The sequence below is a fragment of the Pieris napi genome, chromosome 19 (assembly GCF_905475465.1).
Source record: "Pieris napi chromosome 19, ilPieNapi1.2, whole genome shotgun sequence".
NCBI lineage: Eukaryota > Metazoa > Arthropoda > Insecta > Lepidoptera > Pieridae > Pieris > Pieris napi.
Window position 1 is genome coordinate 7,938,735 of NC_062252.1, and position 25,692 is coordinate 7,964,426.

Sequence of the window (25,692 nt, forward strand, 5' to 3'; positions counted from 1 at the left end):
AGGGATTTGTAGGTGCACATTGTTAATGTAGATGTCGCTACAAAGTAAACAAAAATTGTATGGAAATTGTTCGAGCTGTTGAAATTGACATCATCAATAAATATTAAACACTAAGTAACTTAATATTAGTGATTAATGCTTTGGCAAATTCGTGGTAGAAACAAAGAACTATTGATAAGTTAGTAAATTCTAAAACGGATATCATACAGGCGAACAGCTGATTGTCAAGATGGGACCTTGAACTGTTGGATGGGGTGGCGATAATATGGGGTCATGTTGAACTGATTTTCTCCCACACCAATAATTTGAAGAGAAATTCATTTCCTTACATCTATATATATATATAACAATTAATTAATTGATTATCGTTTGTCTCGCTAAAACTCGTGAATGGCTAAGGGAGTGTTTAAGTAGGTACTACGTAACGAATTTTTGGGGGGAGGGGTTCCTTTTGTAAAACGTTACGATGCGGGGCGGGGATTGAATTACGCATTATTTTTAATATTTTTTTCGACTTCCCAGTACTTTACACCACATAATGGTAACTTTTAGGTATAAAGAGTCACTAGGTGGTCACGAAACGTTTTACTATACTTGGGTACAGAAAAACGTTACGACGCGTTACATGGGGGGGGGGTCAATAATCTCTAAAAATTGCGTGACGTAATACTTGAAAGCTTCCTAATGGCAATGGCAATTGACGGTGGGAAATAATAATTAAAGAACATTACTAAAAACGATATTTGAATTTTCCAATAAAAACTGCTCCTAGTCATTGTCTTTTTAGAAATAAAAAAATTGTACTTGGTTGTCATACATATTTTATAGATGCCTTTAGAAATTTGTGTTTCATGTGTAGTATGAGGTCATCTCTTTTTTATATATAATAGGGGGGGACATTTCCCTACGCCCAGGCTCATTGGGCTCATTAGCCTACGCCCAAAAATGGCAGTCATCACCCATGGACATCCATTTTCAAAGGGTGCGTTGCCTGCCTTTGAGGGAGGAGTACACTCTAACTTTGAATAGTTGGTGGTCGTATCTCTCAGGAAAGACCCCCACCGGGAGTCGATTCCACGGTTTGCTAGTTCGCAAAAGAAAGTGCCTTGTGAAACGGACTGTGGAAGACTTCCAGCCATCAAGGTGATGTTGATGTACGGCTCTTTGGTCTGTTTAAAAAGAACTGTGTTAAGTTTTGACACATATATATATTACTAGCTGATCCGGCAAACGTCGTTTTGCCATGTATATTATTTATAATAAAAAATAGGGGTTGATCGTAGAGGGGTGAAAATTAGGGGTTGTATGTATTTTTTAATTCTGTATCATACAAAAAAAAAATTAAAAAATTATATAAAATGAAAAAAAAAAATAGGGGTGGATTACCCTTAACATTTAGGGGGATGAAAAATAGATGTCCGATTCTCAGACATACCCAATAAGCACACAAAATTTCATGAGAATCGGTCAAGCCGTTTCGGAGGAGTTTAACTACAAACACCGCGACACGAGAATTTTATATATTAGATTTAGGTGATACGAAGTTCACCGGGTCATCTAGTATTCAATCTAACGTTAAATATTCATCATTCTTTTCTACTTATTCACAGAGTTTTTGGTGTTTAAGCTGCAACAATATAACCTTCAAGTATTTACAAGAAACTACAAGAACGTAGACCAATAAACAACGTTGAGAATGAAGAAGGAGAACGGAAAGAAGAATCGGGAGAAGCGATCGATGTATACAGCCGTCTCTCTCCCGTTACAGAATGTGTCGTATTGCGGGAGCGAGGCCGATGTACTGGCGCGAGGATCCACTGAAGTTGGGAAAATGTGCTGCAAAAAGTAAAAAGAAATTAGGCTCACAAATGTTTTTTACACACTTTATACATATTAGCTTCACCTGTATGTATGTATGTATGTAACCGACTCCTTCGGACTCGATTTTAACCCACTTTTAACGGACAGATTTAATTCAAACTTTGCGCACCTTTCAAAGATCGATGACAATGCAATAATCCGAAAAAAAAAATTAACTAAAAAATAAAAAATAATAGTTTAAAAAAACTAAAAAACACGCTTTTAAAGCACATCAAACTAAAAAGTTAAAAATAATTCCTAATTTAGGCTGAAAATGGTAATGAACAAAAAATACTGGTATTATTGTGAAAAAGCGTGGGGCGCTCTGTGCCATATTTTTCGTCTATCAAGCAATCCACGCTTTTTCACAAGACAACCAGTATTTTTTGTTTATTTTTGTATTATCATCTGTAAAAAAGTTTTGTAAATTTAGGGTCCCAGCAAAAATTTGGATTATGGTACTGAATGTAGAACACACTCTTGGTATTAAAAGATTCGTGATATGTGCTGCCATATTAATTGAAAACGGCATAATAGAGCTGCATCTCACTGCAACACCAACCTTGAACGCATCCAAATCTCTCGAAAGATCTTCATCAGAATACCCCTTCATGACCTTCGTCGCTACTGGACCCATATAATTGTTGACCACAGCAAACTCGAAAAGAGACAAGAAGACGAAAACCGAACAGGAAGACATCCAAACATCTATGGCCTTGACATATGAGACCGGAGGTAGGTTTTGTTGAGATTGCGTGTTTTGTGTCGCTAAAAAAAAGAGAATATTAAAATTATAATTTTTATAACCCATACATACTTACGAGCTGATCCGGCAAACGTCGTTTTGCCATGTATATCATTTATTATAAAAATAGGGGTTGATCGTAGAGGGATGAAAATTAGGGGTTGTATGTATTTTTTAATGCTGTATCATAAAAAATAAAAAAATATTATCTAAAAATAAAAAAATAATAATTTAGGGGTGGATACCCTTAACATTTAGGGGGATGAAAATAGATGTCCGATTCTCAGACATACCCACATATGGACACAAAATTACATGAGAATCGGTCGAGCCGTTTCGGAGGAGTTTAACTACAAACACCGCGACACGAGAATTTTATATATTAGATTATGTGCAACAGTAGTTTAATATCAAAATTGTATGATGTCAAGTACATACAATCCTTTATATGTCAAATGGAAGAAACTAGCTGACCACGACAAAGAGAATCCTAGTGTTGGGCGAGTGCACTTTCTCTTTTATTTATTTATTAAAGTTTACCACATAGTACTAAATCTACGGCATATTATGTTATAAAATCTTCCATCTAAAATGTGTGACAATTTAAGTAAACATAAGTGTTACAAAAAATACAATTAAAATATATACAAGACAAAATAAGCATACAATAAGAATACCAAAAAATTTTGTTAATCTGCTTAACAAAATTTTTTTTTTTTTAAATCTTAAATTAAAATCGCGAAGAATTCTAAGAGGTGCCTAAACACCAAGGTTGGTTTTTGTAGAAGGAATTTTGAAATTTTTGCTGATTTTAACTAAACATCCTATTTTATTATGTTTAATAAAGTTTCTTCCTGTCAACGTACCATGAACTTCAAATAACCATTCAACGTTTTGGAGCCAGTTTCATAGTGTCCAAATAAATGGCTGACAAAACTCTCCGCAAGCATAGAAGTAATTAAGAAATTACCTAATGTCAAAAGTGAAGTGACTCCCAAAGTGACCCGTGCGGGGATGGCTTCCGGCTTAATCCAGAATGATATCCAGGACATGACAACGATCAGCGCTGACGGTATGTAAGTGTGGAAGAGGTGATAGCCCAGGCGTCGACGAAGGTTGAATACGATTGCTAGACAGGTGAAATTGCCTGCAAAGTAATGTTTCTCAACATATACGAACATTTTATGGAAGGCTTTGTTTATATTTTTGAAGTGAAACTTCTTTAGGCGCATGAGGGTAAAATTTTTACGGATGTAAAGCAATAATAATAATATTAGCGTCACGAAGATGTGCAGCGTTGTCGAAGAAAAGGTAGAGAGCGATTGAGACAGATTGAGAGAGAGTGAGAAGGGCGAATTACCTTATAGAAATTCTATTTTTGAAATTAAAATTTTGTAAAGAGAGTTCATGAAATTATACTTATTTAGGCGCGTTATGAAAAATAACGATAGTGGAATTTTACGATGCGCGCGCACCGTGACACAAAATTAACAGAATGAAGTTTCCCATGGAAGATGCTACGACATTGGACATAATTTAAAAACAACATTCGAATAATAATAGAATTTATGTTACACTTAATGTAAGAGAATAATAATAAATATTTATTTATTTAATTTTTCAAATGTAAACTGACCTTTATTATATAATATAATGACTCCTTTTCCAGTCTTTGATTATTTAATTGTAATTAATTATTTGCATGCAATCAAAAACTATTTTTAATAATGGCAAAGAAGTATAACTTCTTACGCGCGTACATAAATACACGCACCCTTTTTTTTAGAATAAATCAACCATTCGTAGCAATTATGAATGATATTTACATGTTAGCGTTGTTTTCCTTACGGATTTCAAATGTATATGTCCATAGTATTTCTGTAGTAGTAGTAAGCTAATATTTTTCTATATAATATTTAAAAAGTTCCTAAGGACTTATGAAATAATTTCACCTGTAGAATATTCAATAGTGCAATCAGAAGTATAATTGTTTGATATATCCAGCTGTGGCAGCTCTATTTCTGGATTGACGACAAGCGGATCAGTCAGATTCCATATAAACACCAGATCATGTACCGTGTGCGATACTGAAACAATATTTCAAAATTGTGACTGTGTATAATCATTTATTCCACATTTCAATAAGTATTATTGGGAATTAAATTTAGTCATTACCCTGAGAAAATCGTAGCAGACGCACAAATATTAAGTTAGAACAGTTGTGCTGAATTCTATATTTTATTCTATTGCTACTGCAATTGTAACAAATTATTGAAAATAAACACAGAATATTACTTGTGAATGAAACATTTAAAAGAAAATAATAATGGTAGATTTATTTCTTTATTTAAAAAGCTTGCGCTACGCTCGGCACACTAATAAATTGGTACTTAAGAAAAATAAAATACAAGATTTATTGTGACAAGCACTTAACACTACATACACGAAGAGATAAAAAAATATAAACACTGAAGGAAAATCGATTTCAAAGTGCGAGGATATCCAGACCTAGCTCGTTTATCAGAATGCTCAATCTGGATATCGGTGAGTTTTGGCCAAAACGCGTACTTCTGGAAGGGACAATTGAGATGATGGGATGCCTAGGGTATCTAGAGGGTAGGCGAAATCTAAGTTTAGTTAAAAGGTTGGGGCAATTGGGGCTGAGTGTTAAATATATTAAATGCAAAAATTTACACAAAATTTTAAATTTAGTTAAAAGAGATAATGGGTTTAAAGGTTAATATTAAGAGACTTAAGAATGACTTCCATTTGTAATAAATAATAATCAAGTCTTGGTTCGCGCTGGATCTCAACTATCATTACAATACACGTCCTAAAACTCCTGAAAACGTGTTTTGATTTTAAATATAGCTTATATAGGCCCATAAATAAAATCGTAACTCATAACAGCTTTTCTAAGAAAGCTGCCAAATATAGCCAGACGAATTTAAGTGGTCTGGCTATATTTGACGTTAAATTGTATACTTACAGCTCTCTATCATCATAGAACAGCTTTGAGTGTCATGGGGATACGATTCAAACTTCATTGCACACGACAGGACCAGAGTCAATCTGTAATTTTATTTTATTTTATTAATGTGTGCAAACATCACTTGTTAAAATGTGGACAAGCAAATACTTATAAACATAAAGTAATTAAAATACTTATAAAAGTACGTAAAAAAATGACATGAGAACTGAAGAAAGCACAGAGCTAATCAGATCCATGCAACTTCCTCACAATTGAGAAGCTGCAGATAGAGATATCGCAGCACTCAACTCCCGAGGGGACTTTTTGTATCGAAGAAGTTACATGGGAAGAAGTTACAATTAGTTGGGAATATAACAAAGCAAAAGAAAATAATAATAATAAATAATTAACAATGCAAAGTTGTTAAAACAACTCGGCGAAAGGTCTCTACGTCCACTGTTTTATTTTAAACACGATACAATCTGTAAACAGGACCATTAAAAGATGAGCACAATTTTTTTAAAGAAAATATGGTCTGTTTAGATAGAAAAATAATACAGACGTTCTTTTATAAGAGCTAAGCGCTGGTATATCTAGAATATATATCATATAGAGTCACCAATATCTTCTTGTATGAAAAGGAGCCTTTCTTGTATATTTAGCAATTTAATCATAAAAATCATTTTATGTTAATTTCATAAACTAACGTTAATAATATATTCAAGAACTTGATAGTATAAATTATTTAATGACGGACACATAAAACCTTTCTTTTTAATCGGCAGCTCATATCAGCAAGCAAGTCGTGGTCAGCAAGGAAGCATCTGGAGCTGACTATCTCTTTCTACCGGTTTCTGTCCAGCGCCTTCTTTTGCCTTCTGTGTTACCAACCACGACCTGTTTCTCCATGTTCTCATTGCCTCTGTACATTGTATGGGCGAAATAAGATACAACTGTCTACCATAGACAGGCGAATCCATATGCGGAGTTGGGTCAGGATCGACATATTGGTGCGCTTCTCCACGGCATTTAAGCATTCGCCCGCAGCATAAACCATAGACAAACTAATATAAATTATTCACATACTTAGCCATATACAGAAGAGTCTTGTCATGATACAGCCACAGATAATGATTCGGGATGCTCATTTCGTGGAAAGTGACTTTTTTCGCATTCTTGAAGAAGCAGTCTGGTCGCCAGATATTGTTCAGCCACTCAACGTCCAGGATTCGATACTCCTCGTGCATGTTCTCCGGGAGTCGTAGCCGTGGATCCCGCCAGGACTGCGCCAGAAATATGTCTGCTACGTATGTCTGGAATACATATAGCTAATATTTAAAGTATGTTTAACAACGGAGCTTCTTTTAATTGTCATTCTCACAATGATTTCAACTTGGGGGTTTTCCCCCCAAATTTAGGGGGAAACAAGAAGTCCTGGGGGTCTTTTAAGTGGTACATTTGTTTAGGGGGATTTTTAGGGGTTGTTAATCGATATTTAGTAGAATTTGAAGTTAGTTCCAGATGAAATTGGCATCAGTGCAGTCTTATTAAGTCATCGACTAACTTTGCATAATTTAGCATACAAAAACGGTAATATCATTAAAAATGGATGCATTGATGGCCGACAGTGTGCGACTCTCATCCCTGAGCTCGTAAGTTGTGTCCCCAGCTGTGCACCAATGGACTTTCTTTCTATGTGCGCATTTAACATTCGCTCGAACGAACGGTGGAGGAAAACATCGTGAGGAAGCCGGCTCGCATTAGACCCAAAAGTCGACGGCTTGTGTCAGGCATAGAAGGATCATCACCTTGCCTATTAGATTAACAAATGATCATGAAACAGATACAGAAATCTGAGGCTCAGACCTAATAAAGCGCCACTGATTTATTTATTTACTATGGATGAGAAACCATAAAATTTATAGAAAATTATGTGATAATACAATGTGTATGGTCCCATAATCAAATATTTATTATCTGGTCCATTCGAAGGCCTTCTTGCTTAAGCACCTTGTACGAGCCAAGGCTGTACATTTTGCTCACTCAGGCTTTCTTAGTTTTATAAGCGTGGCGATTTCCTAAATCGTCGGAGTTACGCCCTGAGAGTAAAGTAATATGTAGGATCTCTCTTCGACTGTTATATTCATTCATTCGTTACATAGCAATTAACATTAACATTTCATTATTCGGAGCCTCCAGGTGCGATCTCGAGCAACAAATCGATATAAAGGTAACAACCGAGCATTTACCGGATATATTAAGAAACTTCAGATCGCAACTGGAAGATTTCTGCAGTAAGGTAGTGAGATGTGTACTGCAACAAGAGCGTAGCAGAGGTGAGACGGGCCCCCACTAGCCCATGAATACCAAATGGAAATATGTAGTAATATATGTATGGATATATATATTAGGAAATTTCTTAATGTATGTATATGTTTGTACAAAATATATGTATAAAATAAGGTCCCGCACCACAAGAGTCGGGGATATTGGGAAATTTATATAATAAAAAAAATAAAAAAAAACATTTCATTATTTTTGTACGCGAGTGGTTAATATAGAGTTAAAAAAAATCCTCTATTATTTAAAGCAACCCGATGACCCAGGAACCGTGCACATTCTAAATGTATACTAATTGGTAATATAATAATCCCATCTAGGCAACATTAGCTTTGGCCCGAGTACACTTAAGCGTAAATGTCATAAGAAGCCAAAGAAATTCAGCCAAATTGGCCGAAGTAATCCATATTTAATTGTTCGTAAACTCTAGTTCAACGATACGCCAACGCGTTTTCTCTAAGCGTCGTTTGAAATAAGATATGGTAAAAATAAATTTATTTGTACAAACATGATTATATTGTTCTTAAATATTACGCTTAAACGCTTAATATTACGCTTGTTCTTACGCTTAAATTGCTTAAATTTTTACGAAGTATGTCAAATGTATAAGAATCTCAAGCCTATAATTAATTTTATTAAATAAAATTTAATTCACAAGATTCTGGTCAAACGGTATTATCATCCACTATTTGTTATTATTTATTTATTTGGGTCACTCACGATAAGGTAAATATTTTTTTACTGTTATAATTCAACATTTAAAATGTAATAATGAATGGCTTCAGACAAACTCTTCCCTACTAAGGTATGCAACAACACACTCGATAGCAAGGCCAGGTTAAGGAGAGGCTAATCTACAGCCCCAAGGCCGCCACAATAAAGCCTTCAAAAAGAGATCTCAAATTTTCTACATTTACCTGCAGTTCTTTGTACAAACATGATTATATTGTTCTTAAATATTCACACGAATCTTTGATCTCAACCGAAAAAAAATCTTTATTCGTAAAGAAATTTGGAGCCAAGTGGCTTTTAAAACTCTAAATTCAGCTGGAAAGTCGCAACCCTTCCAGGTGAACAATTTTTTCTTTTTTTTTTTTTAAAGACAATTCACACCAATTGACCTAGTCCCATGCTAAGCTGGTGAAGCTTGTGTTATGGGTACTAGGCAACGGATATACATACATATTATAGATAGATATACATAAATACATATTTAAACACCCAAGACCTAAGAACAACACCAAATGCTCATCACATCGATGTTCGCCTCAGCCGGGGATCGAACCCGGGACCCATGGATTCGCAGTCAGGGGTACTAACCACTAGACCAATGAGTCGTCAAATGAACATGCGGCGACAAGCATTTACCTTACCTACTCTGCTCTGTGTCCCATAGATATATTTTCACGGAAATACACCCCATTTCATCATTTGATAAAAAGTTACGTACCATACTCTCTTCATTGATAGAATCCAAAGACAATACAGTGACATGGAAATAGACAATTGTAGGCTCGCCGAGGGACTTTGGAGCCCTGTTCTTGTCGTAATACTTGGCTTCAACGGGTAATATGTCACTAAGAGAGAGACTGGTTTCCCCTTTAAACTCCATTTCTTGATATGATGCGTTTGATCTTAAAAACAAATTTCATTCTTAAAAAATATTTACACGAGATATCCAACGCATTAAAATTTCAAGATTAACTTGTACCAGGCATAGAAAACTGAGCTACTTATTGTCTTTTTTAGATTGATTGTTAAATATTTATTATAACAATTAAATTAGACAGCTCAAATAATTTATTTATTTATTAGTAATCTTTCCGCTAACATACATATTATGAACAAAACATTTAAATAATATGCAAAGCCAAAACCGATTACATACATAGATAAACAATTTATATGAATCAGAAAAGATAAGTTAGTACATTAATACACAAAAAAAAAATAGAGAAAACTGAAATTTAACATTAAACAAACGACTTTTATTACTTCATATTTCAAAGAAATCTTATTGTTGATTGTTACTGCTAAACAAAGTCAAAGTCTTCCCGCTTCTTCAAATATTTCCTCACGTCCCTTTTGGTGAGGTGGAAAATATCAATATCCTCATAATAAGTGTCATAGTTAGATAAATACCCGAAACATTGGTGAATTATGCAGGTAATTCTTGTTCGTACGAGGCACATGGAATAATTGTGAGTATCTTGTCGCATACTGGGGGGGGGGGATTCTTAGAGAAATTGACGACGGCAAATCTATCCGCCCATTAAGAATATCGTGCAAAAATAATAAGTCTTGCTGACTCCTCCAACATTCTAATGAGTCTAACTTAAAATACATATTTGCAAGAATAAGCATAACTATAGAAACATTGATACTATTAAAAAACTAAGGAATTTCACTCACTGAATTTTTATATATTTTGTATAGTATAGAGACCAGATGAAACTTGCATACTCCAGCACGCTTCTTACATAAGCAAAATAAATGCTTTTTATACAATTTATGTTTTTCAATAACTTGAATGACCGCTTGACAAATCCTAATTGCTTATATGCTTTGCATGTTTTTCATATAAAATTTGCTAATAACTTTTTATCAGGCGTTTGTGTATGATTGTAAATAATAAATACTCCAAAATTTGTCGACACGAACTGTCATTTTCATACAAATTAAGTTTTCGACTTTCTACATACACTAAGTTAAGGCATCTTGACTAAGCCCCCCGTGCCGCTAAGGTCTTTTATTCTACATATGTTTTAAGATAATATAACCCAAACAATTTTCGCAGAATCAAAAAGCCAAGGGCTTTATGTCGGAATACTTACAGAAAACTGACAGCAGCCTGGACTCTACCAGCACTTGATATCCGCAACAGCAAGAGCAACATAGACGAAAACGCATACATGTCCACTTTCAGTTTCATTATCACACCAACAACGTTATGTCAACTCTGCATCTTTTATTAGATTAATCACCTTTAGAACTAGAATACATGGACGTACGTATTCCGATGGGAATCGTGGAAATAATCAAAAATAATTATTTATTTTGTTTAAAAAATTTAGATATGGTAGGGCTATCTAGGGACCATATCGTGTATACAGCACTAAACAACCATAATTCGTAGACTTTGTATATATATTTTTTTATTAATGGTGGTAGTCAATAAATTCTGTACTTTACGCGACTCGACTTTTAATTATCTATTTTACAAAGACAAATATCGGAATATCTATATATATATATAAGAAAAATGGTCTTCGTTTGAGGCTCCTTCACGCCTAAACCACTGATCGTATCGACATGAAACTACTGCCATTCACATACGAAATTTTTCCTAGATGGTTTATGGCTAATATATTATTTTTTTAAATTCCAACGTTCCTTAACTTTTTATTGCTGTTTTACTTTTATGAAAATTTATCCATACGGACTTCAACGCGGAAACATTCGGGGAAGCTTCCTCGTTACCTCAAAACGGCAACATCTGTTAAAAACTCGATTTTCGAAAATTTTCAATTGTCTTAGCGGGTAGTTAAAAAGAAGAATAATAAAATAAGAAAAAATAATAATAATGAAACGTAAAATTTTATTTATTTCCTATTTTAATTCGCCCATAAAGCGGGCGGGAAACGGCTAGTATTAAATATATGAGAACTTGCGAACTGGTAGTAAATGTAAATTTCGAATCAATTTATCATCTTTTCTGTTGACGTTCATAAGTGTACTTGTTTACCTATATGAATAAAATTATTTTGAGTTTGATATAACGAAATATAGCTAAACTACCAATTAAACAGGAATCTATTTTATTTCATATGAATTTAAGAGAAGTCATAGATACGCATTAATCCTTTTAAGAAAAGTCTGTAGCTAAGGTTGTACCAAATGACGTAATTAAAAACTAGTTTAAACCAAGTTTACATAATTCTGCTTTAAATTAATTTTATACAGGATTTTATCGGGAGGTCACACGAGTCGAGTAATGATGATTAGTTAAAACGTCTAGTACTCCAAGAGAATATTATTTTAATATATGTATTTGCAAACTAATTAATGATTTACAAAATTCTGTGACAATTTCCTAAAATATTGTATAATTATAAAAGCATTAAGCATGTCTTCACCGACCAATTACACGAAAAACAGCACTTATTTAGGATTAGCTTTCAAAATAGTTACCTGCAATAAGCAATTACTGTTTCCTTATTAAATAGAAAATAAATAATTTATTATAGTATATTAATCATTAATTAATAAATACATTACGTAATAGATAAATTGATTTTATGTTTAATTCAAATCTTACGCCATTAAAAAACACCACTTCACACGCACTAAATTAACAATAAAAACAAAAATTCTAAACAAATTTCACGTGAAAATATAAAGGAATGTTGCTGTGAACTGCCTACATTGGATAGGCTACTTAGACACAGATATCATTTGTATGGCTTCCTACACATAATACAATTTAATATGTGGAATATGTATATGAATTACTTTGGATACTTCTTTGAATTTCTTCTTCCTTCATGCTTTTCGCTCGTACAGCGGGTCCTATCCTAGTTTTATCCCCTTTGTTGGTACTGGGAATGCGTCAATGCATTTGATTGTATGTATTTGTGATAAACCACCTATGCAACGACAAATATCAGAAGCGAAACTTTGGTAAGGTTTTGCTTTGCCAAAATTCGTATAACGGAACGTAAATATATTTTTCGGGATTATATATTTCTTTAGTGATATTTATAACTAGATAATCTTGTTATGTACGCTAGTTTCTAATCAATCAAATACAATGTTGCAAGCCTATTAATAACTTCATATATAATACAGCAGATTGAAATCCTGAAGATGCCTATGTAGGCATCAAGAATATTTTTTTCAGTGCATAAGGAGTGAAACATTTATTGATTCATTGGGGAGTTTCAAATGCGTATATGGGCCTACGGAAGATTTATATTTCCACACGTTCTATGCATATTTTATATGTTTACAAATTAAGTATGAGGTATCTGCTATGCGTGTTCCACTGTTTTTTTTATTGGCGATCGCAGTTAGGAAACAGCTTATATAGCGATAACATTTTGTATGCGCCCATGTGGAAAAGTTGCACAACCTTGGTAGTTCAGGCAGCATGACAAATATATATCGAATGTTGGGTTAGATTCAGTGGCGTAGCTAGGCAACCAAGGGCCCTGGGGCAAATTAAAAAAAGGGGCCTGCTGCTGTGTAAACTGATTACGTTTTATCAAATATAAATATGAATATACAAATACTTTAAAAATGATAAGCTACTTAAGCTATTTTGTGCACTGCAGGGCACTCGAACAACTGTGTTGTTTAATTCTTTCTTATAAATGCTTCCAATCTCGAATTCCAAAATGCACATATCACTATCCAACCTACAGAAAGAATTTAGGGGAATTCCCTAGGCATAACTTTTGAATTTCTCTCAACTGAGTTGTCATGATTAAAGTGGGGTTGCAACCTGTCATATTTATTTTGAAAATGAGAGAAATTTCCAAATTTTCAATTCGATCGAGATTTCTGGTAAGGATTTGAGGGCCCCGGAGCACTGCCCCGCCTAGCCCCTAGGTAGCTACGCCACTGGTTAGACTGAAAGTGTCTAAATGGAACTAAAATTCATATATCGCTAGTCCCCATACTAGAGTCCCTGTTGTGAGAAACTAGGTAACAATTAGTCAGCGGTACATACTATAACTTTATAACAGTTTTTTGAGAAAAAGTAGGTTTACTAGTAATCAAACACAAGTCTTATAAATCATTAAGTATGTATAAATGTGTGAGTGTGTGAATGGGTGTGTGTGCTCATGTATTTAAGGGTTGTTGAAAGTATTTCTTGTGGGTGGCTCATCTGATGTTAAGATATACCGCCCATGGACATGCCGGAAGGCAAAAATGATTATTCTTTGACAGTATATGTTTATATAATCTACATGCGTAACTAATTCCTAGTACATAGAATATTATGCATATATTAATCCCATGTTCGGTAGGATTACAAAGGTACAAAAAAAACCTTACAAAAATATCTTTTGACCGCAGTATGTAATGAGATTAGCTTCGGCCTTGCACCACATAATTGTCACCCTCACCTACTAGCATGGATGACGCATCGAAACGTGTACACATGTTATAAATGCCAAAACAGCTAAACCAATTTTATGGCCTTTTGTTAAAGGGCCGTTCAAGTATTACTTAAGCTGATTTACTATCCCCCCTTCCTCTTTTCCGCAAAAGCTCTCAGAAAGAATAGTACATAAACGTATTATTTTTTATACGAATCCTCGAAAATGCATTTTCGTTTTCAATCATAGACAATGTGTGGGTAATAAAAAAGTAAATAATTACTGTTGAGGTAATTACCAAATAAGAAAATCCGTAACTTAGAAAATGGAATATTTAAAAATTTGCTGAATCATGAAATATGAAGGTATTTACGTGATTTAGAAATATAAACCTTCCAAAAATTTTGCTAGTCGTGTTAAAGGCTGTCGGTTTGAATGCTTGGGAAAAAAGCTATAATCTTGACCGAGTTTTGTTCTAATAATAGGAACGGTTGCCTTTCAAACCTTTTAAATGCCTAAAATAAAAGAAATGTGACCGTAAAAAATAATATTAAAATAAAACAAGTTTTAATTTTTTTTCTGTATGACATTACTATTAGAATATAATAAATAGAATAATTTGTGTACAGGTGTGTAATTAAAGAAAAAATAATTACATAAACTTTTTTTTAATTTGATTTATATTTCATACAGGTATTTCGTGTAACAATTATTAAAATTAACGAATAAAACAGACACAGAAATGTCTGCCCTCATGACTTGTTGGGATTTATGGCACCTGATTCAACTTATAATTCATTATCGCTTTTCTTCCCAGTCCCATAGATCCGTTGACACAAATTATAGAAATCCCACTTTTGTAATTTCTCCGGATTTTCCTTTAACATCATTCTGTATTGAGCGCGAATGTTCATCATTTTATTCGAACAATCCAACGGAGATTTCTTCAGAATATCCGCCGCTTCCATCCATAGATAGCTCCGGACACATTCTGGATTTTTAAATTTATCCAAATGCGCTAAGTACCAGGTTAGCAGTCTCTCTATCTCTGTATCTGTCCAAACAGAAACTTCGGAGGCATCTATCTTAAACAACTTCTCCTTCTCTGATATCTCCTTTAGCAGATCTTCAAACGGTGTTCCAGTGGTGAATAGATGATTGAGCTTTTTACTAATTACATCTGCTGGTTCCGATATTAATCCAGCAAGTTCCGACCACATTAGATCTTTTAATTGAGGGTTAAGAAAATCCTCAATGTTTCTTAGATAAAACATCAAAGCCGCTTCAATTTTGTCATCGCTCAATTCGACTTTCGGTTTGTTTTCATGTGGAATAATTTTTGTGAAAATTCGTTTATATTTCATTTCATTTTTCCTATATCTGTTCTTTAGTAATATATACATCTTTTTGCACGAAAATGGCGATTTTCCGTCCATTTCCAAAGATATCTCCTTCCACATTTGCTTTGGAATTATCTCTTCGTGGGATATTAGGTATTTTAAATATAGATTTAATAATTTCGTTTTAGATTGTCTATTCCATATGATTTTTGATTTTGATTCGCTTTTTATGGTTTTGTCTTCATTTGGGTAAATAATTTGAGCTTGGGATATATCTTGTCCTTCTGGTATAACTATTAAACATTGAAAATCATCATCTGGAAAATAAAATCATCAAGTAGCAGAGAGGTAGTAATGAAGTGATTATTAACAGAAATACAAAATTGTTTTCATTATATATAAATTATGAAGAAATACATATTATTTTATATACCTCTCACATAAAATATTATTGTTACTTTCTGTTTCGAGTATAAATTGCAGATGCTTGGCCATTTTTAAAGTAGACTTTGGAATGACTTGTTTTATGTTTAGTATATTTTGATAAACAATAAACTACAAGCTATCACCTTTTCAGAATGCCAAATCATAAAATGACTGCTTCACGACTGATTTCAGAGCGACCGCCGATGCGAAAACCGCTGTGTGAGTTCGAAAAGTGAGTTACAGAATCGCAGGGCAGTAAAGGTTTAAACGGTGGGAAACGAAAATAATAAGTAAAGAAAAATACCAAAAACGACAATTGAATTTTCCTAGCTGGAAAATATTTGATGACTTTAGTCACTTGGTTGTCATATATTTATAGATGCCTTCAGAAATTTGTGTTTCATAGCTGTAGTATGAGGTGCGATTTCATTGGTCTGTTTTAAAAATGTTGTATTATGTTTTGACACATATATACGAAGTTCACCGGGTCATCTAGTCTAATATATAAAAATCTCATGTCGCGGTGTTTGTGGTTAAACTCCTCCGAAACGGCTCGACCGATTGTCATGAATTTTTGTGTGCATATTGGGTTTCTCTGAGAATCGGAACATCTATTTTTCATCCCCCTAAATGTTAAGGGTAGTCGTTAGTAGTACCCCTAAATATATTTTTTTTAATTTTTAGATATTTTTTTCTGTTATACATACAACCCCTAACTTTCACCCCTCTACGATCAACCCCTATTTTTTTATTATAAATGATATACATACATGGCAAAACGACGTTTGCCCGGTCAGCTAGTAATAACATAAAAATGTGTTAACTTACCATCTTGCACTTCATTCTTTATATCTGCAACCATATCTCTTGTATATATTTTATCCATAACATCAAAATATTTCCATGACACTCTTTTATCTGGATTATTGGTCTTCATTGTTTTCAACTTCCTATAACATTTTCTCAATTCAAAATATTTATCCAAACAAGCCATTGCGGTATGACCGGTTATATTTGCAATTTCTTCCCATCTCCATTTCTCCTCATTACCATCATCAAAGTTAGCAGTAGCAAAATTTATCAGTTTAGTTATATCTTGGTGCGACCAGTCTTCTGTATCATTTAAAATATTGTGACTTTTCAGTTTGGCCTTGACCGCTCGATAACCAAAAACTTTCTTGCATATTGTGAAGTATGGCCATACTATCGGCAATTCCGGTTTTGTAATTTCCCTTTGGACATGATTTAAATATATCTGCTTGAAGTTTCTGAATCTATGCGCACACTCTGTGGCCGATATTCCTATTTCCTTTGACAGTGTCTCCCATAAGGCGGCCTTTTTATAATTTGGGGAATTGAATTTATCCTTATTTTTAAGGTAATATTCTAGGATTTTCATTCCTTTTGCCCTTCCTATATCACGTTTGACACGCGTCGTAAAACCTCTTTCGTCAAATCTTATATCATCATTATCAATATTATCAAAGTAGTTATCTTCGAGGTCCTTCATGTTTATTTTCTTAACTGAAAATCAAATTATAATGTTAGATAGTATAAGCTTGTGTTCAAAAATTCATCATGGAGTCACCCGTTTAGGCATAAAGTAAATAAACGAATAACCACATAGGTAATAATTGTAATGCAACTTACAGCATACAATTACACCAACAAAGAAGTATTATTCCTATTTCCAAAGAGTATTGAATTAAATCATTTATGAATAAAAAGGGCTTTTTATTCTGTCAAAAATTAATGCTTATTTTAATTTATTAACTGCATTGGCAGAGAGGTAAAATTTATGGAACACTACACTACACTATACATTTCAAAAGCAAATCAAAGATAAAATTTTCTTCCATACCCTACTACGGCCATAGGCCAAGAGTCTCATGGAGGTCATGAAACCCTGCCTAGGAAGCCTGGACAGGAACAAACAATAGGTCTTGTTATGGATATTTAAGGATGCTGTATAAAAATGATGGGTCATTTTAGTAGTATATATAAACACCAGCGTGGCAACTCTTACCTTCAAGTTTTGCAGGTAGATTTTGTTTCTCTTCAACTTTTTCTTTTTTATATCCATCAAGTAAATGAATATCCATGCCATAGTCAAATATTACATCAAACATTTCAATATAACGCCAATCAATTTGAATTTCAGGATTCTCTTTTTTGTCATTCAAAATACTCTTATATACATCTACTAAATTATCCCACTGATTCTTACAGGATACTACTCCGCAGTTTAACTTAATTGTTATAACAGATAAGCATACATAATAGCACACTGGATCCTTAACTAAGTTTATGTTATCGTAGACAAATTGGACAAGTATGTCTAGTAATTCCGTATCCCAATCTTCAAGCACCTCAGAATTATTTTCCAAGTCCTTCAATGTTTCTTTATATATAATATTATCCATGATTATTTCCCATGTAAGACGTTCAGATAAATTGTAATCACCCCCCAATAATTTTTCAAAATGTTCACTTTTTACTGAATTAAATTTTTCATTGCAATTTTCTGCTGGTTTCTCCAATAACCGCCCAACATCATGCCAGAGAAAATCATTAGGTATGGTAGGATCTTGGAATTCATGCAAACAATCAAAATAATATTTACATAGGAATGTTTTTTCACTTTCATTCCATTCCATTGTTTTTTCAGTTGGGGTGTTTTCAACAATAGCAAATTTTTTCTGAAATTCTTCATCGTTCGCAAAAATTTGATCAAAATGCCTCATATAAGGCCAATGAATTCCGTCATCTCCACTGTAAATTCTTTTATGTAACATTTTGATGTAATGTTGCTTATAATTTAAGAAACGCTTGTACCAATAGTCCACATCTTTTTCATTCATATCCCTAGCAATCCTTTCCCATACAGTTTTTGTATTAATATTATTAGCATAAATATTTTTATACTTTAAATATAAATTAAGCATCTTTTCAACACTGGTATCCATAGATTTTTTTATTGGGGTTTCTTTCTTAATGCTTTCATTATCTTTATTTGATACATTTAAGTACATATCTATTGGATTTTCATCTTGAAATGCTTTATGGCAAAGATTGTAGAATGGCCTTTGTATGATAATTTGCTCTAGCTTATCAGAGTTTATGAGGAAATATTTTTCTCTAAATTCCCTGAGTTTGTATTCACACGAGAGTGGCTGTTTGCCCAACAGCATTGTTTTACAAGCAACAGCCCACAAATGTTTCTTTTTAGCTGTACCACTTTGAAATGTCTCTTTGTTATCAATATAAAATATAATAAGACGTCTGATTTCTTCATCTGTCCATTGCTCAGAAGCAAATTGCTCACTAGCTTGAGCCAAGTCAAGTTCGTCAGCTGACTCACTTTCTCCGGTATCCTCAATTACATATTTTGTTTCTGATATCATTTGTATATCTTCTTGTTGTTCATTTTCTACTATACCAGCAGCTGACTCAACTACTTGTTGATTATCTGCAATTATTTGTTCTAACATAAACATATATTGCAACAGAGATCACCAACTTTAACAAATTAGACGTGAATACAATATTGACTGCAAGAATGAGTATTAAATATATTGTATTGATTGATTAATAATGAAACTCACCATCAACATAATATAGTAGAATATCACCATTTGGGTGAATTTCTGTTTTCATAACTAACTGATCTAAATCCATTATTGACCGATTTGTCCCACTTATCCGCCCAAGACCAGTAAAGTTGTAATTAATTCATTTCATAAAAAAACCTGCCATGAAACATTTTATTAATTATCTTTAGTTTGTTTATATTAATAATTCTTGAAAACATTAAATCCCATCATTGATCAAAAAGCGGTAAAATTAAATGATGAAAATCGGAAACATTTGCAACCATAACCTGGCGCAGTAATGCTATTTAATTTTTTATTGTCTTATACCGACTTCCTTAATTAAATCTTTTCACTATTCTATTTAATGTTTATTTATATTTCAAAATTATATTAAACAACATTTTAGCGTATATATTCACAAAATTCTTGTTTTGATAAAATCGCCACTAACTCCGCCATTACGTCACAGACATCATAATGTTTTTGGTTCTTACTTCTTAACGTAGATGGAGTATAGATTATAGAACTAGGTGAGCTTCTAAAATAAAAATAATAACAAAAGAGAGAAGGCATTAACGTGAAATACTTAAGTGCGAGCGAAACAGAGTTTTTATTTGTATGCCACCAAGCCTTTGGTGGCAAACAAGTTTTCACCACTTACTGATAAATCTATGAAACCCAAGTCAAACCCATATTTTAAGACTTTATCCTTATAAGAAGTGTATTTAAAGTGTCAGTCATGGTGAATTGTTGCATAATTGGCTGTAAATGCCGTAGTGAATGTAAAGAACCAAACATAACCCTATATAGGTAAGTAGCTTATTTTGTCACGACTTAGTAACTTTGTTCAAGAATTATTCATTCGAATGTGTATTTTGGTCAATAATAAGCAATATTCAATGAATTAAAACTGTAAATACGACAATTCCAAAGATATTTTTTCAGTGCTAACCGACTAAATTGCGAAATTGCATGTTACCTACGTCAGCTAGTTGCCACACTTCGTGTCTTTTGTAAATAGTTGGATAATAACTCGTTGGGACTACCAGCACTTGAATAAATTTTTCAGTTTTCCGAATGAACCGTATTTAAATAATAAACGGACTGAGTGTACGGGTAGATTAAACTGGCATCAAACTAAACATTTCTTGAATGTCATTACTCCCTCATAATAAAGGCTATAATTTTAAAACTCAAAGTTCGAATTCATTATGCAACTAAACAACGTGATAAAGTCAGAAACTTTTACAATAAATAAATTTTATTTAAAGGTCAATAGTACCTTATTTTTTTTTGAAACATTTTATTTAGTTTGACAGTAATTATTTAAAAAAGTGTTATGTAATATAATTATCAACACACTTGCTCGTTAAGTGGCTCTTATTGCACCGATTTTATATTTCATTTAATTTTCATTTCATTTAGGTCCTTAAGGCGAGATTGAGGTCAAAAGCTCAAATACATTTAAAAAATTGTGCCATAGAGAAATAAAAGAAGAGTCGTAATCTCCATATTGGAAAGCTGAACCGTATCTTAGAGGTTTTTATATCTATGCGTGTCAAATGGTCAAATTCAAATTTACGGTCAGCATAATATCATATAAGCAATAATAAATTCATAACACGCTTTTGTTACTTATTTTTTTGCTACAATTATTATTTCTTGAGTAGATTGAGTTGACATTTTTTTGTTAATGCGATGTTAAATTATTGCGAATGTTACATTACACCTCGTAACGTTGGTCAGTACCCACCTTTACGAGTTACTATTAATTACGAGGGCCTGTGAAATGAGAATTATATACAAATACTTTGCTGGGGTGTTTTGGCTTACTAATTTCTTGGGCTGGTTGTTTCAAACATGATTTTGTGAAAAAACTGTTTGAGACGATGTCAAATATGTTTGTAATCGATATTAATTGTTGGGTTGTAGTCCATTTTCAGCTTTTTAATAATATCAACATAAATTGTCAACTCAACTAAAACAAATTCATGGTGCTTATATATATATTATTTACTCCATTCTCTTCTTTTTACTTCCGTGATTCAGGTATACGATCAGCGGCCACTTTTGTTCAGCTTTAATATGGCTTGACTAAAATTAAATAAGTCTTGCATATCAGAAAAGCATAGTTTTTTACTTAAACGTATTTTAATTATATAGTATATTATTCATTCATATTTTGCGTTGAAACAACATTTCTCTATCTGGTAAAAGAAACTGACAGGTAACCTCCTGTAATGGAGTTTCACATGCTAGTATTAAAACTTTGCAATTGCACAACAACAGCTGCTTCATCATGTCGGGGTTTTTATCGTAATCATTTTATTAAAAGGACTATTACCTACTTTATTTATTTTATAGGCAAATAAATAATGTTAGATCGTGTCAGTGTAAACCTAGGACGTTACAAATATTTAGGTTTAAAGAAAATTCATACAACCAGATCATAAAGTTTATTAAATGACACAAAAATTAGTTACAAAAATTAACTCTGTTTTATAATATTACATGAGATTACAATAAATCATATGGGAATTCCACATACTTACATTTTAATTGATAATATTAATTCACATTAAAAAACACAAGCTATATTTTACAACAACACAACTAAGTATAAATATAATCTATGACTAGGATCTTACCATCAACAAATATAAAGTTGATTCTATCAGAATTGCACCGTAAATAATAGTAAACAAAAATTAGGAATCTTTATCATTTTGACTTTTACGTCATTAATACATTTTTAATAATTACAAATTTAAAATATCTTTAAACACAATAAATGTAATATTAACTTTATATGATAAAAATGGCGGTTAGGCATTTTATTCTAAGAATGAAGTTTGGTTTACTAGACAAAACATCTTATAACTGGGGTCGGCTAACGAGAGTGAGTTTGTATGGAATGCACCTGCGAAAACAGATGTTTGTCTCAGGCGGCAAAATATGTACACTCACATTTCAACAGGCGTGACCCAATAACGCCACGACAATTTGCATGAAAATTTTCACGTGATAAAGCGTGAGCTTATTTCATTCCCATACAAATTAGTTTCGCGTTAGGTAGGTCACGCCTGTCGAAAAGTGATTCTGTCTCAAGCTCCTGGGTGTCTTAGCCAAACTAACCATCATGTATTTTCACTGTAGATAACAAAAGAGTACTAAGACTTATAATTTTTGATACTTTTTATATTCTTGAAGTTATTATAAATAAAATCTCAATCAACATGCGTTTAATGCTCTATTTCAGAATTTCTTACGTTATCCACAGAATAAACAATATTTGAATACCTTATAGCTAATATAATTATATTAATATAACGAAACAGGCTATGAACGAGTGCGCCTCGTCTCGCCTCGCTAACTCTCCGTGAAGCGGCTTAAAAAGCTTATACCAAAAATAGTAACTTATGTGTTACGATGTTTATTTCCATGGTAACCATAGTAAAAACACAGCACTATTTTAGTCCATGTGTTATAATAAAGCTGAAAGCAAGACAAGGCGCTAATGGTAAAAGATTAACTGCAGATAAACTGCTACCGAGTCTATACATATTGTCCTCTTGCTGAAAGGTCAGACTCGACTCGACTAGCGTGTATACTGTATAGCCGCCATAACTTGGACATCTTGTATTATAATAAGTAAATAAGTTTTGTTTTTTTTTTTAAATCTATACAATAATAATAAGATAGATTAGACCAGTGTTTCCCAACCTATTTTTGCAATGCCCCACCTTATTTCACATACATAATTTTTAATATTAAATAATTGAATGGTTCACTTAAGAAACTTAAAGATTGATTTTAAAAAATACTAGGAAATTGTTAACGAAATACAAAGTACTTGTACATTTTCTAAATATATAAAGAAAACCTGAAATTCTAATTCCAAATAATTTTAAAACATTTTGGAATTACCCCCCTGTGGGGCGTGGGTCCCACGTTAGGAAACACTGGATTAGACAAAATTTTCTTACATTCATGTTTATACCACTAAGTCAATATTGATATACAAAATCCTACAAAAGTACTCTATGTTCATTATGTACAAAAAGCTACTAGACACCTATTAAAAAGTTTGAAGATTCTGATATTGTCTATGCATTTATTTTTATTACGTTTAAGTACTTTACTTTTAAATGGAAGGCATTTATTTTACACAATTCTATATAGCGTTATGTTAAATAGATTTACTGTTATAGTGGAAGCTACGTGAATATCCTACCATGAAAATGCAAGGCTTGAAATAAAAACACTGAAAATATATGAAAATAGGTAACGAAGCGTCATTCCGATACAAATAGGAATCGTTTAGCGTTAGTTTCGTCGAGCAATTTTATACCAATATTTATAATTTCTTCTAATCTAAAAACTAAGTTAGAATGGTAACATATTATTATAAAATAAGACGACCGATAGCGTAGTTTGATTATAATTGGTCTATAGCATCTTTAATCAATCATATTCAAGCGACACCTGTTATGTCGTTTATCAATAGGCTACTTGACAGATAAAGTGTTGTTGAGAGTTATCTGTATAACATGGCTTTAAAGTTATGGAGCCAAATATCTTTTAAACGGTCAGGATTAGTCGAATTGACGTTGACGAAGCATGCTTGTAAATAATATGTCCTCGCCTAATACTGTCTTGAAGTTTAATTTCGTCGGACACTGTTTTTTCGAAATATAATAATAAATAATGTACTTGTGTAATTTAACAGAAATCACAAAATGATAATTAATACCTACAAAACTTGACCCATGTTTAAAAGCATGGTACGTCACAAGAATGGTGCGACGCCATCTTTGTTTAGTTTGTGTTTTAAAGCCATTACTTAGCAGAATTCAAAATAACAACTTATGTTCTATCCTTAGTAAATGATCTGATTATAAAATCATTAGCTTAGTCTGCTAACGATCTTTAGAGGTATATTGGACTATTAATTAAATATTTGTCTGCATTTCTAAATCTAACCTAACTTATTTGTGTACACACTGAAAAATAAATCAATCAGATCTTGTATTCGAAATAATTTATCAATGGTGTGATGTGTTTGATAGAAACAAGATTAAAGCTTGATTCTTATCTATGACCCACATTCAACGATCTAAAGTTTGGCTTAAAGGTCTCGTTACCAGGCCATAAAATTATTAAAAAAAAAACGACCTAAAGCCAGTTAATGCAATCGTCGATTCCTTTATATCCATAATTGGGTTTTCTTAAAAATTAATGTATAAGTACTAATTCACTTTATAACAACAATAATACAATTAAATTCATTGGTAATACATTAAAAGCGTCGTTTCATATAAAATATTGCAAATTCTCATACTATTGATAATGGTAATGAAAATTTTTGGCACTTGTTATAACTGTATAAATAAAATATTTTTAATCACAAAATGATAAAGTTGTTCACTTTTAGGTACCGTTTATATAGCTTAATAAATCAGTCGCTGTATATATTTGTTCTTTGCCATATTATTTATGTTTGGTATTAAATCAGCTAGTCGATATTGTACGGATACGATTCAAAATCGAGTCAAACGTGTACTATGGATTCCGTTTGTCAAAATTTAACACGTTTTTCACGTCAAAACGTCAAAAATGACATATTGACATACAGAAGTCATAGTTCACTCGTTTCTGAATCTCACCCTTTTATTTAATCTTACCCTAATTTGAAAGCACACTGTCACCAAACAACATACAAAGCAATTATTTGTAAAAACAATGATTATGTTTAAAACTATTATCTAACTTATATTAAAATTCTTAAAGCTATTAAATAAATATTATGAATATGAAAGCCCCTATTTGGTCAAAATTGAACCTTATCACATGGAAGCTGTTTTATTTATGTATTACGATTTAATAATTCAAATGGGCGTACATTTAAATATCCTAACACTATCATCAAACGCTAACCTTATCTGCTGACCAAATTGTGACAATAATTAGCTAACTGGTTGTGTGGAAAGAGAACTATTGTGGAATTTGAGGTAGCAGCAGTTAAAATACCTCTTTTGTTATGTTCTCAACACAGTTTTAATACTAAATATGATAAAATTAAAAGTATATATTTCTTGTGAAGAAATGAACACGCGCCAAATAGGAAGTGTATTATTAGTTCGCACGGCTCCCTTTTCACACAGACTAAACTAATTGTGACGTATCTGTTAAAAAAAATAACATTTCTTAACTCAAGTTTGTCATTGTCAGCTGCCAAATTTCATAAACGTCACTGACGTCATAGTCTATGACTGTATGTGCGGAAGTTTGATGGAACGTAACGAAATTAACA

General features: G+C 32.6%; 2 protein-coding genes and 1 long non-coding RNA gene across 5 annotated transcripts; all 3 read right to left on the reverse strand.

Annotated features, from left to right (window-relative positions):
* Positions 1-1,432: 1,432 nt before the first annotated feature.
* Positions 1,433-12,365, reverse strand: LOC125059433 (glycine receptor subunit alpha-4-like). Of its 2 annotated transcripts, none has more exons than XM_047663858.1 (9): positions 12,235-12,365; positions 10,751-10,908; positions 9,367-9,550; positions 6,663-6,889; positions 5,595-5,677; positions 4,558-4,692; positions 3,576-3,752; positions 2,423-2,628; positions 1,433-1,836 (listed from the first exon to the last, which is right to left on the reverse strand). In XM_047663858.1, the coding sequence occupies exons 2-9, from the start codon at positions 10,846-10,848 to the stop codon at positions 1,663-1,665; spliced, it is 1,284 nt and encodes a 427-aa protein (XP_047519814.1). In that variant the 5' UTR covers positions 10,849-10,908; positions 12,235-12,365; the 3' UTR covers positions 1,433-1,662. The 2 variants fall into 2 exon arrangements, with proteins under 2 accessions (XP_047519814.1, XP_047519815.1); XM_047663859.1 differs by having other exon boundaries at positions 12,195-12,350.
* Positions 12,366-14,700: 2,335 nt separating this feature from the next.
* Positions 14,701-19,865, reverse strand: LOC125059247. Of its 2 annotated transcripts, XM_047663574.1 has the most exons (5): positions 19,799-19,865; positions 19,392-19,535; positions 17,813-19,255; positions 16,615-17,310; positions 14,701-15,677 (listed from the first exon to the last, which is right to left on the reverse strand). In XM_047663574.1, the coding sequence occupies exons 2-5, from the start codon at positions 19,462-19,464 to the stop codon at positions 14,809-14,811; spliced, it is 3,081 nt and encodes a 1,026-aa protein (XP_047519530.1). In that variant the 5' UTR covers positions 19,465-19,535; positions 19,799-19,865; the 3' UTR covers positions 14,701-14,808. The 2 variants fall into 2 exon arrangements, with proteins under 2 accessions (XP_047519530.1, XP_047519529.1); XM_047663573.1 differs by lacking the exon at positions 19,799-19,865 and having other exon boundaries at positions 19,392-19,770.
* A 1,955-nt stretch (positions 19,866-21,820) lies between these two features.
* LOC125059169 lies at positions 21,821-25,686 on the reverse strand. Its single transcript, XR_007118609.1, has 2 exons — positions 24,555-25,686; positions 21,821-24,495 (listed from the first exon to the last, which is right to left on the reverse strand). It is a non-coding gene; the product is annotated as an uncharacterized LOC125059169 (long non-coding RNA).
* Between the last annotated feature and the right edge of the window lie 6 nt (positions 25,687-25,692).